Source organism: Theobroma umbraticum, unplaced genomic scaffold, assembly GCF_002168275.2.
Source record: "Theobroma umbraticum cultivar Fairchild unplaced genomic scaffold, ASM216827v3 scaffold_55.0, whole genome shotgun sequence".
In the NCBI taxonomy this organism is placed as follows: domain Eukaryota; kingdom Viridiplantae; phylum Streptophyta; class Magnoliopsida; order Malvales; family Malvaceae; genus Theobroma; species Theobroma umbraticum.
In genome coordinates this window covers 4,241,838-4,258,879 of record NW_018397270.1, presented here as the reverse complement: position 1 = coordinate 4,258,879, position 17,042 = coordinate 4,241,838, and the positions used below count along the sequence as shown (strand labels likewise).

At 31.5% G+C, this 17,042-nt stretch overlaps 2 protein-coding genes across 3 annotated transcripts in view; both read right to left on the bottom strand.

Moving 5' to 3' along the window:
- Nucleotides 1–12,727: 12,727 nt before the first annotated feature.
- LOC110426434 (F-box/LRR-repeat protein At1g55660-like) lies at nucleotides 12,728–13,246 on the bottom strand. The gene has a single exon (XM_021441638.2). It carries the CDS (start codon nucleotides 13,244–13,246, stop codon nucleotides 12,728–12,730), a length of 519 nt encoding a protein of 172 aa, XP_021297313.2.
- Nucleotides 12,914–17,042, bottom strand: part of GLY1 (NAD-dependent glycerol-3-phosphate dehydrogenase family protein) — a 6,820-nt gene continuing 2,691 nt past the window's right edge. Inside the window, exons 1-8 of one of the 2 annotated variants that reach the window (XR_016351900.1) lie at nucleotides 16,805–16,928; nucleotides 16,379–16,580; nucleotides 16,186–16,273; nucleotides 15,714–15,861; nucleotides 15,343–15,492; nucleotides 15,119–15,268; nucleotides 14,790–14,978; nucleotides 12,914–13,522 (exon numbers count right to left, since the gene is read on the bottom strand). Coding sequence is in view for 1 of the 2 variants with exons in the window: in XM_021441430.2 (XP_021297105.1) it covers nucleotides 14,964–14,978; nucleotides 15,119–15,268; nucleotides 15,343–15,492; nucleotides 15,714–15,861; nucleotides 16,186–16,273; nucleotides 16,379–16,580; nucleotides 16,805–16,910; nucleotides 17,030–17,042 (872 nt within the window). In the remaining variant the exon portion in view is untranslated. Of the gene's footprint in view, nucleotides 13,523–14,450; nucleotides 14,979–15,118; nucleotides 15,269–15,342; nucleotides 15,493–15,713; nucleotides 15,862–16,185; nucleotides 16,274–16,378; nucleotides 16,581–16,804; nucleotides 16,929–17,029 lie in introns of those variants that run through there. The other variant, XM_021441430.2, reaches the window with a different exon arrangement.

Here is a 17,042-nt window from a genome sequence, read left to right as displayed (position 1 = left end):
CGGCTAGGACAGAAGGATGCGGGTGATAGTTGAGAGACTGGACACAAACCTTGACAAGGTCTGTGGGACAACGCCGGAAAAGGACTTGACTGATGAAATTGCTCAAAGAAAGCACCTTGATACCTACCTCCTCTCGGTCTTCGTCATCTAACTCAACTATTTTCTGTTTGAAAGGGAAAGTGTTGTAATTGAAGTCAAGGTAAGGAAGGGATTGCCAGAGGGAAATCCATCTCTTGGACAAAACACAGGTTTGAACTGCCTGCTTGGTGTTTAAGAAAGACATGATTTTAAGGAGAAGATCATCAGGTAACTTGCTGATCCTGTCTTCGATATTCGGGTTCCCCCTCCCAAGTGTTAACAACAACATATCGCTCAAATCTTCCATCTAATCTTTTCCAAGACCACCCAAACTTGCAGTATCAAAAGGGAGAGAGAGGATTTTGGGTTTTCTAAAAGAGAAGGAGAGTGTTTCAATGGAAGGGGCTTTGAATGAAACGGTTGGCTGCAGCAGCATTGACCATGTGAGAGTGAGAGGAAACGGCTTGAGAGAAAATGGTAAGCAAGATGAGAATTCGGATTTTTACCTTAATTTTACATATGTTTTAATTACCTACAAGCGACACAGTTTATCAAACTCATTATCTTGTCCGCTCTAATTGTTTTGGGCAATGTGTATTTATCATTCAATATTTTTCCTACATTTTCTCTACATGTACACAATGAAACTTAAAGATGCATATATCATATTGACTTTTATGTTTTATCTTCTTATCGCATTTTTATTTGAATAATTGCTACCATATGTAAAACGATTTACGATTGTTAATGTAAAATGTCGGCAAATATCAAACACTTAAAGAAAAATTCAAAATATTACTACTGCAAAGCCGACCTTCACTGACAGTAAATCTCACTACGTAGTGTAGGTATCAATTTTGTCTTAATTTCATTTTTATACATCTTACTCATAATTTACTTCAAATATAAAAATTTAATTCTTCCTAACAATTTTCCAATGCCAAATTATAAGGCTTTTTGTTGTTTGCATGGAAGAAAGGATTGGCCTGGCTGGACTTGAGAGGATCTAAGTAAACACGGCCATGAAGAGTGAACCATGCCTCAAGATGCCATGGTACAAACTTGCAGCTCTAGAACAATATAATTGATCAAACTTTAAATTTTCATATGCATTAAATGGGCAGCACAGTGCTGAAATCTGTGGAAAACACAATGAGATTTAAGCGACAATATCAACATACCTAGTGTATAAGATAAGTATCAATTATTATAAATCCAAACCCTCAATGAAATAAAAATGGCTGAAAGAGTTAATAGTTTCGCAAATCCTTTCTCACTTAACGTTTTCACTGCAATCCATAACGGTTAAAAAGAGATTTAAGCAACATAATTTATCATAAATCCAAACAACCAATGATATGAAATGACAAATGAGTCAATGCAATTTACCTTAACTGTTGACGTCGATGGTGTGAAAGATTCGTATACTGATTTTAAATAGAAAGATGATACTCTATTCATTGAATCAAATGCTCAAATATATAAATATCGTAATTCATTTTAAGAAACCTTAAAGTTGCTTCCGTGTGATGCGTTCAAATCGAACAAAAGATTTGTCATTGGTTTTAGTACAAAGTTAAAGAGAACTTGATTGATGTTCATAATTTCATACATTTCATGAACAGATTAAAGATGATCGTGTGCTTTTGTGGTATCATTATTTAAGTGCAAAAGTTGGCGATTCTTTTCTTTTGCTGGCGGAGGATTGTCTTTGCATTGTGGTTTCTGGGAAAAATTCTCTGGCCACATGGGTGTTGGTCTGTGATAGCAAAAGCCATCCTTGTGGTTGTTGTACTGTTGGTGGAGGGTTGTTGATCACAAAGTACTGTTGGTAGAAAAATTCAGTCAATGGCATGCATTAAACATAAAGTTGTGAAATTTATTATGATATTCAATGTGAGCATTCATGCTAAAACTTTATATTCTTCAATTTGATTTTATTTATTGGCTTTTATTATAAAATGTAATGTTTGTAATTTTTTCTTGATATTTTTGGTAGTTCATTGCTATGCTTATTGCAAGATCTCAAAAGCAGCACTCATTGCAATTTGTAAATATCTTTATTTTCGTTTGCTTTTTTCTTGATGCTTTACAATTTCAAAGACAAGTTTGTATTACTATTACAATTATAAAATATTTGTAAAGTTTGTTTTGGGCTCTAAATATGCTCTATTCATGAATGCTAATTCAATTCAAATACTCATTCTTTGCAAACACTGTATTGTTCTTTTCAGCAATTCTTTGCATCATTCTCTACTTTAATGCGCAAAGATTTGACTGCAAATAATTGTAAAGTGACAAACCATTGTTTATTACTTATGTTTTCATTTAATTTACATATGTTATTCTGTATTTCTTTACTTTTCTTGCTTTGCTTTTTATCATATGCAGACATTAAATTCTTTGCTTTGTTATTTATATTTAATTTGTAGATATAATTCTTTTAAATTATAATAATATATTTAAAATGATTGGATATTTGAGTTTGTGAACATTAGAAAATTTCTTTGTGACCATGATTAACTTCTTATTATTATATGTATTAACTTCTTTGTATTTCGGTTTCATTTTCGATTGGTGGGCATGTTGTTCCTTTTAATTTGGTCAAATTTAACTGGTCAAGTTGATATTTTTCTTGCAGATCGTGCCTGATCTGTTTACATTGGTTGTGCACCATTATTTCTTTGATTATTATGATTGTATTTGCAACTTTTTAAATACTTTATTTACAAATTGTTGTTGGTTTTTTAAATGCCTATTTCTTTTGAGTGAATATAGGTTTCTTTCAATAGATTGAAAGCACCAAATCTTGATTTGATGTGACATTTTTGTAGACACTTTATTTGTTATTTTTTTTTATAGCCTTTTGTTATGTTTGTTAGTGTAGATTTTTTTTCAAAAACCATGGTTCATTCTTGCTCCAAAATTGATGATTACATATATATACTCTCTTTCAGTTCTATTTTTCTAATGTGAATACCAAACTAATTAGATCTTTTGTTTTTATTATTTCTTTTTATAATTAATGTCTTAACAAGTTAATTCACTACAATTATTTCTTGAAAAAACTACTAGTACTAACTAAACCACACACATCAACTTATAAATCTCAAATCCCGAGAAAAAACAATTAACTTTTTTTATCTTCCCATTCTCAAATAAACTAACCATGAATTTATGAAATGTATGCCCTTGCTAGCATGATAATTCTATTTTATAAAACTATTTTAGTCCAATTTTACTATTAAGTATTAGCTAAGTCATTAATTTTCAATTATAATTTAGTTATTTATAGATGTTTTTATAATCAGTTTATTTTTAAGTGAGTTACTTTAATTTTATGTTTATTTCCTTTAATTTGGTTATCATTTATTAGTTTTTATGTTTTTGTAAGATTTCAGAAAATTGAGCTTACTTTTGAAAAATAAGATGTTGAAAGATCCGAAAATCTGCTTGTATGTGTTTCAATATTTTGATCATAACTTGCGCTACAGAACTCCAAATAATGCAATTCTTATGCCATTGGAAAGTTAAGAAACAGAGCTACAACTTTTATGCGATCACTTTGCCTAATTCTACATCAAAGATAGAGAAAATTGCATTGGAAAATGACTGGGCGTACTGTTGTGGGAATGGTAATTTTGAGGCTGACAATTGATATTTAGGCCTCTCATTACACTTTTAAGCCCAATTATGTTTACTTAGGAGATTTTAGGTTAAGTTTGTTAGTATAAATAGGATTTTTTTTTGAGACATTGAGAGACAACTTTTAGAAATTCAAGAAGCTAAAAGTTGAGGCTAAAACTTGGAGAGTAAGATTGCAAATATTTGTTGTGCTTTTTTTCGTTAGCTTTTATCTTTCTTGTTACTCTCAATAGTTAAATTTTATATAATGTTGTTGGTCTCTAAAATTATGAGTAGCTAATTTTCTTTTTCTAGGATTACAGTTGAACTCACATATAATTTAAATTATTAATCTCTTTCTTGCTTATCTTTAATGGGATTTGAATTGTTTATTCCAATCTGTTTTTAATACTTTTAATTGCCTGGTCACCAATTAAATTGATTTAGGAACCTAAAAAAACTTGAAAAAATGAATTTAATGTAGACTAAAATTGAGATAGCATATGATTATATTAATTGCTTTGCGTATAAGATAGGGATATACCTATAGGTCATACATAGTCAGATTAGAGCCTAAACTTAATGAGTCTATTTAATTTTAATTTACATAAGAATAAAGTATTTTAGTAAAGTAGATATTTTCATAAGATGAGTTAAGAGACTCTTATAAATAATTGTGGACTCTAGGTTAGTAATTCAACCCATTAAAATCAGTTGAGAAAGAGAGTTAAAATTTAGATGAAGTGTGAGAGATATTGTAATCGTAGGCTTGTTTGATTTGATTTTTACCCAAGTTAGTATTACTTTGATTTTTCTTTTTGTTTAAATTTTGATTAATTAGTTTTAGTTAAATTAATTTAGTTATTTGATTTTGATTGTTTAGATAAGATTAAATTATTCTAATTTTAGTACTTAATAAAATTTTAGATCAATTATCTGTGGGATCGATACTCTGCTTACCGTTAAACTATCTTTTCGATACATGTTCTTGCTTAAGTAAAAATTTAACTAACATAACCCTTAGCTATTCAAAAAGGTTACCGTTGAATTTCTATTAAATACCTATATATCTGATTTTGGGTTACTCTTAGCATGAGTTACAGCTTCCTTCAACCCATAAGCTAGTTATTACTATTTAATTTCAATCTATCATTGATAGAGTAATAATATATAAAGATTACTGTGAGATTAGTGCATACAATACTCTTAAATCTTAAGTCTTAAACACATTTATTTTCTAATTACTTTGAGAGTGTTGTTGCTATTCCTTATATTTGTAAAAACAATTACACATTTGAATTGCATATAATTTTTATTCTTTAACATTTGTGTGAATTGTAAAAAATTGTTGGTTCAACAAAGCTTTGAGCACTACATAACTTAAAATTAACAGTGGTTGTTCCTATGTGTTGTCAATGGTCTTTCCTACTATGCTTCTCTTTATTCTTTTTTATTCATTTATGTGCTTTGCTTTACATAAATTTTGCAATCACAATTTATACAATTTATTATTGTTTTCATTTTTTAGTAGAAAACAGAATTATTATGATTTTTTTTATTTCTTTCACCATACCATATTTTCTACTCTTTAGTTTTTCTGTAAATTAAATAGGTGGTTGATTGTGCAAAGTTTAAAGATCTTAGTAGCTTTGCATTTGCAGGACCAGTTGGTATGTATAGTCCAATTTTTTTTGTAAATATTTTCTATTTAATTTGTTTAATACATTTATCTAATCTGCTTCACAAACCATTTGTAATTACTGTTTGTGTAATTTTAAAAAGAAAAATTATGCTCAATGGCATTGATTGTTCATTTTTTTATTTTTTTTATTCATCATTTTACGATTTCTTTTTGCTTTTAATTATATATGTAGTTGATTGTGAAAAGATGTATGCTCTCTTTTTCAAATTTATATATTCCGTTTTTTCACAAAAATAGTTCTTTATTTAATATGGTTGAGTTCATTTACGTATTACTGGTAGCATTGCATTATTTGTACATTTAATCATGAGAACGACAATACCAACATTAATAATATATGTATAAAAAAATATTTTATCATGACTTAGAAGTTTATGATTCTAAAAATTGAAGAAAAAATCTGATCAACTCATATATACTAATATATCAATATTTAAAATATAAATATGATTTATCATAAGTTTTTTTAATATTTTTCAAATTCACATTAGAGATTGATTTCATCTTTGCTTATCTATTGTTTTTAAATGTACAAATTTTTTACTTTTGATTTATGCAATCTTCAATTATTTCCAATATTGTCAGTTTTCTAATCATAAACATGACATTCAAATTTTTGCTTTTGTTCTTATTGTCAAATATTACATTAATTACATGGCATTTTCTCACCTATTTGTCTAACGAGTTTAAGCTTTTTTGTTCTAAAGTGTTTTGCAATTTTTTTTTTCATTGAATATCACAAAAGTACCAATTGAGCACTATAAAGCTTTCAACCTTACTTTGCCTTCTCATTTTTGCATCTTTTTTGTTCTCACTTCGTTTATTTAGGTTTTTTTTTATCTAGATGGTACCATTACTTTTTATGTTATTAATTTTTTAAGTTTTCTGTTAGATCTTCTTTTTATAGTAATAAGGTTGTCTTCATGCATAGAAATAATCGTAGTAAACAAAATAAATATAATAGGATCAAAATATCTAATCATGTTATATCTGAGGGTGACAATTACTCATCCCAAATTCAGGGAGAATTTCTTTCCCAACATAACAACATGAATAATTTCGCCTCAACCAAATGTATCTATGTGCCTACAAGAGGACATATAATTCTCCACTCTACTGTAAATGCTCGTGGAGAATTGAAAACAATTCAAGTTGAACCTATTACAACTATTGCCATGATTAGCTTAACAAATACTCCTTACATAAGGAGAAAATTTAATTGTACATCTTCTCCTTCATCTACCTCAAGTTATTTTTTTCGACAAAATACTTCAATTATAATTGACAATTTGCGTAGAATCCAACAACTTTATAATTTTGCATTTTGTGCTCCTAGGTCATCAAAGGTCTTCCATGCCAATCTTAACAGTAAAATTATCTTTCTTAAAATCCCCTACACTATACTAGCATCATTTTTCTTCTTTTTTTTTCATAACATGTAAAACCATATAAACAATTTATGATTAAATTTTTCTTTAACCAAAATTATGAAGGTCACATGGAAGAAATTGTTTATCAATCTAATAATCGTACATTACATCTTCAATTATAGTCTGAAAGAACTGCTTTTATACATTTACATATGTCAAACAATATCAATACAAATGCTCCAACTTACTTAAAACGTTGTTTCGATATTATCATTAACTAATGCTTAATATCATTCTTAATCAATTTAATAAGGAATTGCTTCACAACTTCTTGCTTCGGATGACCTAATTATGTTCATCCTTTTTGCTCTGCTCATATGTGGTATGAGGAAAGAACTAGCATATCAAAAGGAAGTAGAAATCTTAGTTTTAGTCTTTGGTTTCAAGAAGGAATAGTCAGAATACCTTCGTTTAAACAAATGTCTTCCTTCCTAGATCAGTTGCTTAGTGACAACACAAATCAAACAAGAATGAAATTTAAAGATAACATAAAAATGTATAACAATATATACCAATTTACATCATTAGAAGGTAAAATAGATAACTTAATCAACAATAGACTAGGCCCTTACACTTTTAAAATTAATGGATAGCTTCATCGTAGAATAGGTTCTCTTCTTCCTACAATTGGTAACAAACCAAAATTTGCTCAATTTTATTTTTACGATACTGAAAATAAAATCTCAACGAAACTAGACATTTTCTTTAATGACAATAACAACAAATCTATTGATAAATCTATAGTAGAAAGACTATTAAAATGCTTGATGAAAATAATCAAATTGTTAACATTTTTAGGATCGTTAGAGATAGACTGATAATATTAGATTCCACACCTCTCTGATGAAAACTTATAGGATCCTGTAATAACTCTAAACCAAACTATCGGTTGCCAACTACTTTTGAAATTGTTAGGCTAATAGTTGGTGATTTAGGAGAATATGATTATCATCGAGATATCATAGTTGACCATATCAGTGAAGGACTTAAACAAATAAATGAACTACACCTTTCTTTTATGGCCATGCAATATCCTCTTTTTTCCCTTATGGTGAAGATGAGTTTACACCTACTATAAGTTATGTTCATCTACCAACAAGAAAAAAACCAAAATGCCAAAAGGTAACCACACAAGACTACTATGCCTATATAATTCAACAATGATCTATTGTTAAAAATACATAGTTAAGAGGTGGTAAGCTTTTTTAATAATTTATAGTTGACGCATTTGCGGTTATAGAAAAGGAAAGATTGTTATATATATGAAATAATCAAAAAAATTTAAGATCAAAATTGTATAAAAGCTTAAAAGACTCATTTGCAAGAGGTGATAACAATGCAATCACTACAAGAAAACGTACAATATTACCTACAAGTTACACTAAAAGCCCATAATATTTATTACAAATTTACTAAAATGCAATGGCAATTTGTAAAAATTATGGTTGTTCAGACCTGTTCATCACATTCACATGTAATGCTTGATGGAAATAAATTTAAAAGGCACTAGGCTTAATCCCACATCAAAGACCAGAAGATAGACTTAAAATAACTATAGTTCCAAGCATAATAGATGATATCTTTGATATTGTTTAATTATATTCTTCATTTATAGTGCTACATTTCCAAACATAATGCTTGATATCCTTGATCTGAGGTCATACAATTCCAATTATAATACTTAATATTCTTAATATGTCATGACATCTACTTGATAACCACTACTTAATTAATTATCCTTGATTTATAGTGCTATGATTCCAAGCAAAAACGCATCTTTTGTGGACCTTTGCCAAAGCCTTGTATTGACTTTTGTTTGCAAACATCGCTTTTTGTAACTAAGCTAACAATCAATATATAAAATTAGAAATTGTCGTAATATCTCTTTACATTTTCTACTATCAATTATAACATTTTGTATATGTAATTTTTAGTACATGGACTTGGTTTAGTCCTCACCTACAAAAAGTTATTAAATGGAAAATATGATAAACACGACTATTACAACATGTATTATTGTATCCATATACAATGCATAGGTACATTTCTAGTATTAATAACTATAAGATGCATTCCTTGCTATCTAATTTACAAAATTATAATTGTCTATTATAAGAATGAATAAGAAAACAAAAGACAACAACAAACAATTTGCACTGTTGTCTTCCAAATGTAAAATAGAAGAAAATCAAAACCAAATATGCCAATGATGCACTAAGTGAGTCTAGCAATATATAGCCACCTTTTGTGTTTAATAAGAGTTTACAATAATAAATGGATGGCTGCCAATAAAATATAGACCGGTAGGTATGCTACAATAAAATAAATTAAAAGCTGATCCTTATTAAATATAATTGGAGAAGCAACAACTAGATCAATGCATTAAGGAATAATTACTTATTCTTTTAATTTCTATTTATTTAGCTCTCAGATTTCTTTCAAACTTCTTTCTTCGAAAATTTCCATGAACTAAATAATGTCAAAACGAACATGCTGGGGGTCTAAAATGAGAATAGATTGTTAAATTCAAGACTCAACGTATCTCATGCTTATTAAAAGAGAGCTAAAATGAACTGTTATACTTTGGTAAATTTTACACAACTTACCGGGACAAGACAACAGATGAGCTTGTCATGGAAAACTGCCTTACTACCTTATTTAATGACTCATTTCCTTTTCTGCAGGAGAATTGCTTTCTCTGAATTCTTTGACATGACACTTTAAAAGAACAAGACACATTTATAAGTGGAGATGGGAAACATAAATTTAGTAGGGAATCTATTTGAACAAGATGAGTTAGCTTGAGTTCTGTTATTCTTTTAGAATGATGAAATGGTATCCTTCATGTAACATTTAGTTCTTCTATTTCAGTTTGTCCCCTCTTTAGTATCAATCTCCATGCAAGAGTTGTAGAGAACAAGAAAAAAAAAATACATACATCATTTATCAATTATCAAAGGATCAATGATATGAAATGGCAAGTGAGGATTGATAAAAGCTTCAACTTTTCTTTGCGTTGTTAATATCACAGAAGGCTAGGCCTAGAATGGCTTGGGTTTGCTAACAGTACAGCCTATTAAATACGACCGTGAGGAGTGAATCAGCCTCAGAGTACATCAAGATGTCATGGTAAATGTCTTACACATTCTCAATGAGATACATTCACAAAGTTGCAGCTCTAAAACAATGAATTGATTAAACATAAAATGTTCTAATGGATTGAATGGGCAGCATAGTGCTCGAATCTGCAGAAAACACAGAGCAGGAACAAAAATAAACAATAGATCAACATCATCCACTGCTTATCATATGATTACAATCTAAAATATTGTTTTCAGTAAACAGCTTTCAAGTTTGGATTTCATCAGCAATGCTTTTGTATCTGTAAGGCAAACTTGCTTGGTCTACGAACAAGAATAGTTGCTTGATATAGGATAGAAATGAAAACCAGATGGTACAAGAAGCACTTCATGCAAACACCACTCACCGCCTTCGGATTGGGAATTCCGTGGAGGGCATGATCTCTTTCTTGCAATTGGCAAATCTGGTTTGCCTATTTAACTTTTTCTTAACTCAGGTTTCTGCAAGTATATATGCAAACAAATTAAATAAACCTGTTTCTGTTACAGGCATCTTATCTATCAAAGAGAGAATCTAGGAATCAATATCATACCTCTTCTGTCAAAACTTCTTCTGATGTGCCTATTTAATTAGGTCTTAACTCATGTTACTGCCAGTGTGCAAGCAAATTAAAACAAACCTGTTTCTATTACAGGCATCTTGTCTCTCAAAGAGAGAATCTAGAGATTAATATCACATTTCTTCGGTCAAAACTTCTCAGAAGAAGTATACCAATTCTCCTTTTCAATTGAGTAATTCTACAACTCAATGGTGTTCTTTGAAGCTCCATTTCTCCTTAATTAACAGAAAGCCAGTGCTACTTCACCGCAGCAGAGATCAAGATTCAAAAATCCCATTAACACAAGCATGGATAATTGCCAATATGCTAGCAAAAGAATTGCAGCTTGTGCCATTTGGGAGTTATGGTCCTTGGTATGGCAAGATGCAGGTATGCATTTGCAATTCCACAATAAACATGCTGCATATAAGTTGACATCAACTGCCAAATCATGTCTGCTGCTCAATTCTGTTTACATTCAGGCTGGTGGGTGTACTTAATCAAGAGATTAAGAACAGCCCTTGCATAGATACTTCTGAGAATGCATCAAACTATGGACCTGCAGATGGTGGAGCCTCACAGTGAGACTTCTGAAATTATTTTAAGGGTTATTCCTTCCTTTAATACTTCCAAGCCTATTTAATGCGTGTGTCGAATTATTATACGGATTTACTGGCAATTCCAAGGTATTTCTTTTCTTGTCAGCAGATTTGATCCTTTCAAGCTTATCGTGGAGCCATGAAAATCATCTTTGCTTAGCTGGATCTTTGTCAACTGGCAGGATCTGGAGCCTTAAAACATTGTCGTTTCAAGGATCTGTGGGCATCATTTGCCAGCATCTGTACTCCAAAACAGCATAGGTGCTTGTATTTGAAGTCAATCTTTCGTCTAAATATTCCTTGGTCTGTCTATCCTCTGAAGTACTCCGTGGAGACAACCTTGTTTACGTGTGTCTTCTAATCTAGACCTCGCTTGATATGTCAAACCTAACAAGTCTTGGTGGACCGAAATTGCCACTTCTATTCTTCCTTTCCCCCAATTTGAAGTTCTAATCGCTGAGACTCATTATCGAAACAATGCATCACCTGTCGTTTATTACTTTAAATATCCTGCTTTAAGCTGGGACTTCTCTTATTCTTGTGCTTATTCGCTTCAGTCCTAATAATACTAGCTCCATATATATAACATAATAGTACAACATTGCTATCATTTATTTAGAAAATCAGATGTTGAAATTCATCCATATATATAGCCAAAGTTCTCCCAACTTTAGAAGTAATGCCATACATAAACAAAACAGCAAAGACCAACATAAAAGACTGACAATCAGTTTTAAAAAGAGTTTAAAAATCCTGAGTTAATCGCTATCCTCAGGACTCTCATAGCCTGCCATTTGGCTATCCATGCCTGAGAAATCAATTACAAAACAAAGCTCCTAAGATAATTGATTTTCACATTTCAAGTCAAACATACATTAATCATTAACAAAAAATAAAAGACAGGTAAAGATACTAACATATTTTCAATATAGTGGAGCTGTTGAGAAAGCAGTTCAGGATACATGCAGGTATTTCAAGCCCCTTGCATGGCCACTTGTCAAATTTTATCTTCAAATGCTTTAAATTAGTAAATCGTAATCGATCTCTTGGACAAAACACTTGTTTGAACTGCCTGCTTGGTGTTTAAGAAAGACATGATTTTAAGGAGAACATCATCAGGTAACTTGCCCATCCTGTCTTCATTCTTCTTGTTCCTCTTCTCACTTGTTAACAACATATCGCTGAAATCTTCAACCCAAAAGGAACAACCATGAAAGGGTTTTCTAAAACAGAAGAGACTGTCTGAATGAAAGGGTCGCTGAGTGAGGAGAGGCAGCTGCTTGATAGATTTTTTAAGAGAGAATGAACATTCAGGTTCTCACCTTTCAGGTATGCTTCAACTACCTTTGAAACGATGTAAATTTATGAAGAGGAGAAGGTAAAGAAACCGGCCACTTTGTGAGCTCTATGCTGTTAATACAGCATAACTTTTTTGTACATTTGCTGTACGTACGTAAAATGTCGATTTGTAAAATGAAAATTAAGATGCATATATAATATCGAGTTTTATGTTTTAGTTTCTTATCATATGCTACACAATGCAATATTATTTACAATTCTTAATATAATATATTGATAAAATTTACAAAATCATTAAAATAATTTTAAAATATTACTATCGCGAAATCGACCTATATCCACCATAAATCTCACTGCGTAACACAAATGATTGACAAGTGTAGAGACTCTGGGGCAAGGAAAATGGAAGACCACCTCTGTAGGTGAGCTGGAAGGTGAGGTGTTGGACGTTGTGTTTAACAGCGTAACAAATCAAACTGACTAGGACAGAAGCATGCGGGTTGTAGTTGGGAGACTGGACACAAACCTTGACAAGGTCAATGGGACAACGCCGGAAAAGGACTTGACCGATGAAATTGCTCAAAGAAAGCACCTTGATACCTACCTCCCCTCGGTCTGGGTCATCTAAGTGAACTATTTTCCGTTTGAAAGGGAAAGTATTGTAATTGAAGTCAAGGTAAGGGAGGGATTCCCAGAGGGTCTTCCATCTCTTGGACAAAACACAAGTTTGGACTGCGTGCTTGGTGTTTAAGAAAGACATGATTTTAAGAAGAAGCTCATCAGTTAACTCGCTGATCCTGTCTTTATTCTTCTTTTTGTTGTTCCCCTTCCCCATATCGCTGAAATCTTCCATCCAAAAATACAACAACGAAACAACCCTCCTAAATTTTTCCAACAACAACGAACACCATCCAAAGCAAATTTCTCAAAAGGGAAGAAAACTGAGAAAGGTGATTTTTGGGTTTTCTATAAGAAAACAGAGTCTTTCAATGGAAGGGTCTTTGAGTGAGAGGCGCCGTCGGCTGCAGCGGCAATGCCGAAAAACAGAGTGACAGGCAGCGGGCTTGAGAGATTCCATTCTGGCAGAGAAAAAGAAACTTCGGGTTTTCACCTATGAAACGACACAGTTCATCAGAGTCCGCCCTAATATTGTTGGGCAATTCGATGTTCCATTAACAGGATGAAACTTAGGGTGAATTGTTACTATCATATGTAATAGTGTTTAGTCATAGTAAATTTCATTGCATAACAAAGGTATATTATTCTAGTTTTAATTTAATTTTTACTTAAAATATAAAAATTATTATAAATATTTTTATAAATATCCATTTATACTATCTATATCTAGATTTGATAAAAATAAAATTAAATTATAATTTAATTCATTTAATCCTTAAGTGTTATTTTGTATCTTCTAAATTCAATTTAGATAAAAATCTCTTCATTTCATTTGTAAATACATACTTATATAAAAATCTTCTTACCCTCTGTAAATACTTTATTTCCCTTTAAATATTTTTTTTTATATTTCTCTTGTAGTTATATTTTTAGATTTATTTCATAACAAAAATTTAATTCTCTCTTTCAGTTTAATTCGTACTCTAATTTTTAAATAAAAACATCATATAATATTCATTGAGTTAAATACTTGAATAGATAAATATGGAGATTGCAATTAAAATTTCTTTAAATGGGCTTCATGTTGGAGATTTATGGACGGATGTACTTCTTACTAACAGCAAATGGGCTGGCCAATATGCTGAGGTAGGGACATATGTTACTACTTAATAAGATTTTCCAATATATCTTCAATATATGCAAAATTTGTCAATTTTATAATATATATTCATAAATATTTTAAATATCTGCAAATTTATATGAATTCACGAATAAACAAAAAAGTAAATATTCGTATCAATCCTCGTAAATACCCGATATATGGATGAATAAACTGGTTTCGAAATCTTAGGAGTGATTGAAAATTACAAAAAAGAAAAATATAGACTTTAAAGTATAAACCTTTCCTCATGCCTCTTGAACTTAAACCAATGCCAAGGATGAATATGAACTATTGTTCTATCATGAATAAAAATCAATAGTAGTTGCATCATGCAAGCCAAGTACCTCCCAACTGATCTACAGGATAGAATGCAATATCATTCCATCCTTTCTTAATTATCAATGAACATCGCGGTACGATACGAATACACTGACAGTGAAAAGAATCAGCTTAGAGCTAAATATATGTAGATCTTGTTTTAGTAATTCTCAACCACAAAATCCCCCACTTTGCAAAATATATTGATCTTCTAACAATATTTTTGGATGGGTACTTTCCTTTATATTATTCCTAAAGCATAATAAAGGGGAAATGGTACCTAAAAGAAAAAAGAAGAAAGAATTGACCATGTATTTGGGGTATCTGCACTTTTTTTTTTCTTGGAATGACCAGATGTAGCTCAGCAGCTCAGTTATATGACAATCTGGTTCGTAATGGTAGAGCCCCATCCTCTGGCAAAATAATTCCTCTTCCTTGGCAAGACCAATAGGTTTCAAACTTCTTCAACCTATAAGTAACAAGTAATAGCTTTAACAATTAATTAATAGGCTTACAGCACCATATAATTGAAGACCACATAGAAAAGACATGTATATGATACTCAAAAAAAGGTTCCTTCTTTATCAAGACTAAGCAGTTTGAAATGACCTGAGGCAGTCTCATTAATTCAAGAACAGCTTTCTTTGGGGTTAGCTCACTGTCTATAATCCGAGCAACTGCTGTCAGGACCGGCATCTTAACATTATATTTCTGGGCCAATGCAATCACAGCTCCGGCTGTTGACACACCTTCTGCTACCTACAGCATGTACTAATCATATTAATTAGACAGATTTTAAGCATCAAACACCCTATATAAAAACTTACAAGCACCTGATTCATGGAGCTTAGAATATCATCGAGCTTCTCCCCTGATCCAAGACGAACTCCAACTGTTCTATTTCTTGAAAGATTTACAAAACATGTAAGCATAATGTCTCCAGTTCCTGATAAACCAGTAATTGTTGTCGGCTTTGCACCCATCTATAGATTTGTAGTAAAAGATTTGTTAGATAACATGAGTTACAATATGAAAATTATTTATTTGAAAGAGCAACATGGAGCATATCAACATTCTAGCCAAAAAGGAGAGAAACAGAGAAATAAATAAATAAAGACAGATCCAATAGCTAAGGTTTCAATCAAGGACCTGCACTCTGCTTGATAGGCCAGCAAATTGCAAAAAAAAGGGATGGGGGATGTACCTTTGTTGCTAGCCATCGTATCTCAGAGCAACCTTGTGCTACAAGAGCTGCCATGGAATTGTTACCAAGATTCATCCCTTCAACAATCCCAGCAGCTATTGCAAGTACATTCTTGAGGGCACCTGCAATTTCAACCCCTGTAACATCACTGAAGTTATCAGAGGTTACAAGCTGAGCATATGCATATCAATGCTTACTTATAATTCTTGACTGTCCATAAAATTAGCCATATAAAAACTTCATTATGCTGACCTAAAGCAGATCAGGGACACACGAAGTTCTTACGCCGAAAGGAATAAATTTGGTATATGTTATTTGGATTTTGTTAAAATTAGAACCTCATCACAGACACAGAATAGTAACCAAAATGCAGTAGTCCTAGAGATATTTGAGGGAGAGAAAACCATGAACAATCTTTGATATGAACAAGACAATTTTTCTTTTCTACTTTGGTATGATGGAGATCTTCTACCTTGAAGTGCTGATTCTTAAATGACTGGAAGCCAACAGCTGCTGAACAGCATTTGCCAATTTTTTGTCTTTTGACGCCACCACCATTGCTGCAAAGCAGAAGACGATAGATGGAAAAATATTAAGTAACCCAAGATATATGAATTGGTTGAAGGTATTACAAGAAAACAGTTTATTGAATACAAGCAAGTCACCTGTTGGTAATTTGTTCATCAATTCCAGTGCAAAGGAAGGCCCTGATAGTGCAATAAAAGGTTGGCGAGGGTTCTTCAATGCTTGAGGAATGATTTGAGACATCATCCTCAATGTATTAAGCTCTAAGCCTTTGCTAAGGGATATAAATGGCAAGCCAGGATCAACATATTCTGCAATGCCCTCAAGAAAAGTTGCACTGAACTGCATTACAGGAGGCAAGATTCAGGCAGTTGCCTCAGACTGAAAAATAAGCTAAATTGCTCTCCATAGTTGATATTAAACAGAATTAGACACGTTATATGACCCTATGTAACAAATGAGCTTTGTGGAAAATCAAGTTTATGCGATAAAATTTGACAGAAAGGAAAAATCAATCACATTTTTTAGCGCAATAATCATCAACATTAAAAAACAACTTGAAAGACCTGCACAGGTACAGCATGAAGGCAATAGTCTGCCCCAAGCAAAGCAGTTCTTGCATCAGTAGTTGCAATCACATTTTCTGGTAGCTTGTGTTCAGGGAAGTATTTGCTGACAACAGAGAAGACATATAAGGTACCAAGGTCAATTAAACTCCATTGAGTAACACCATTATATAATTGTAAAGAGGGACATAATTCAAAGAAAGGAAAAAATAAAAGAAACCCCACCAATTACAATGGT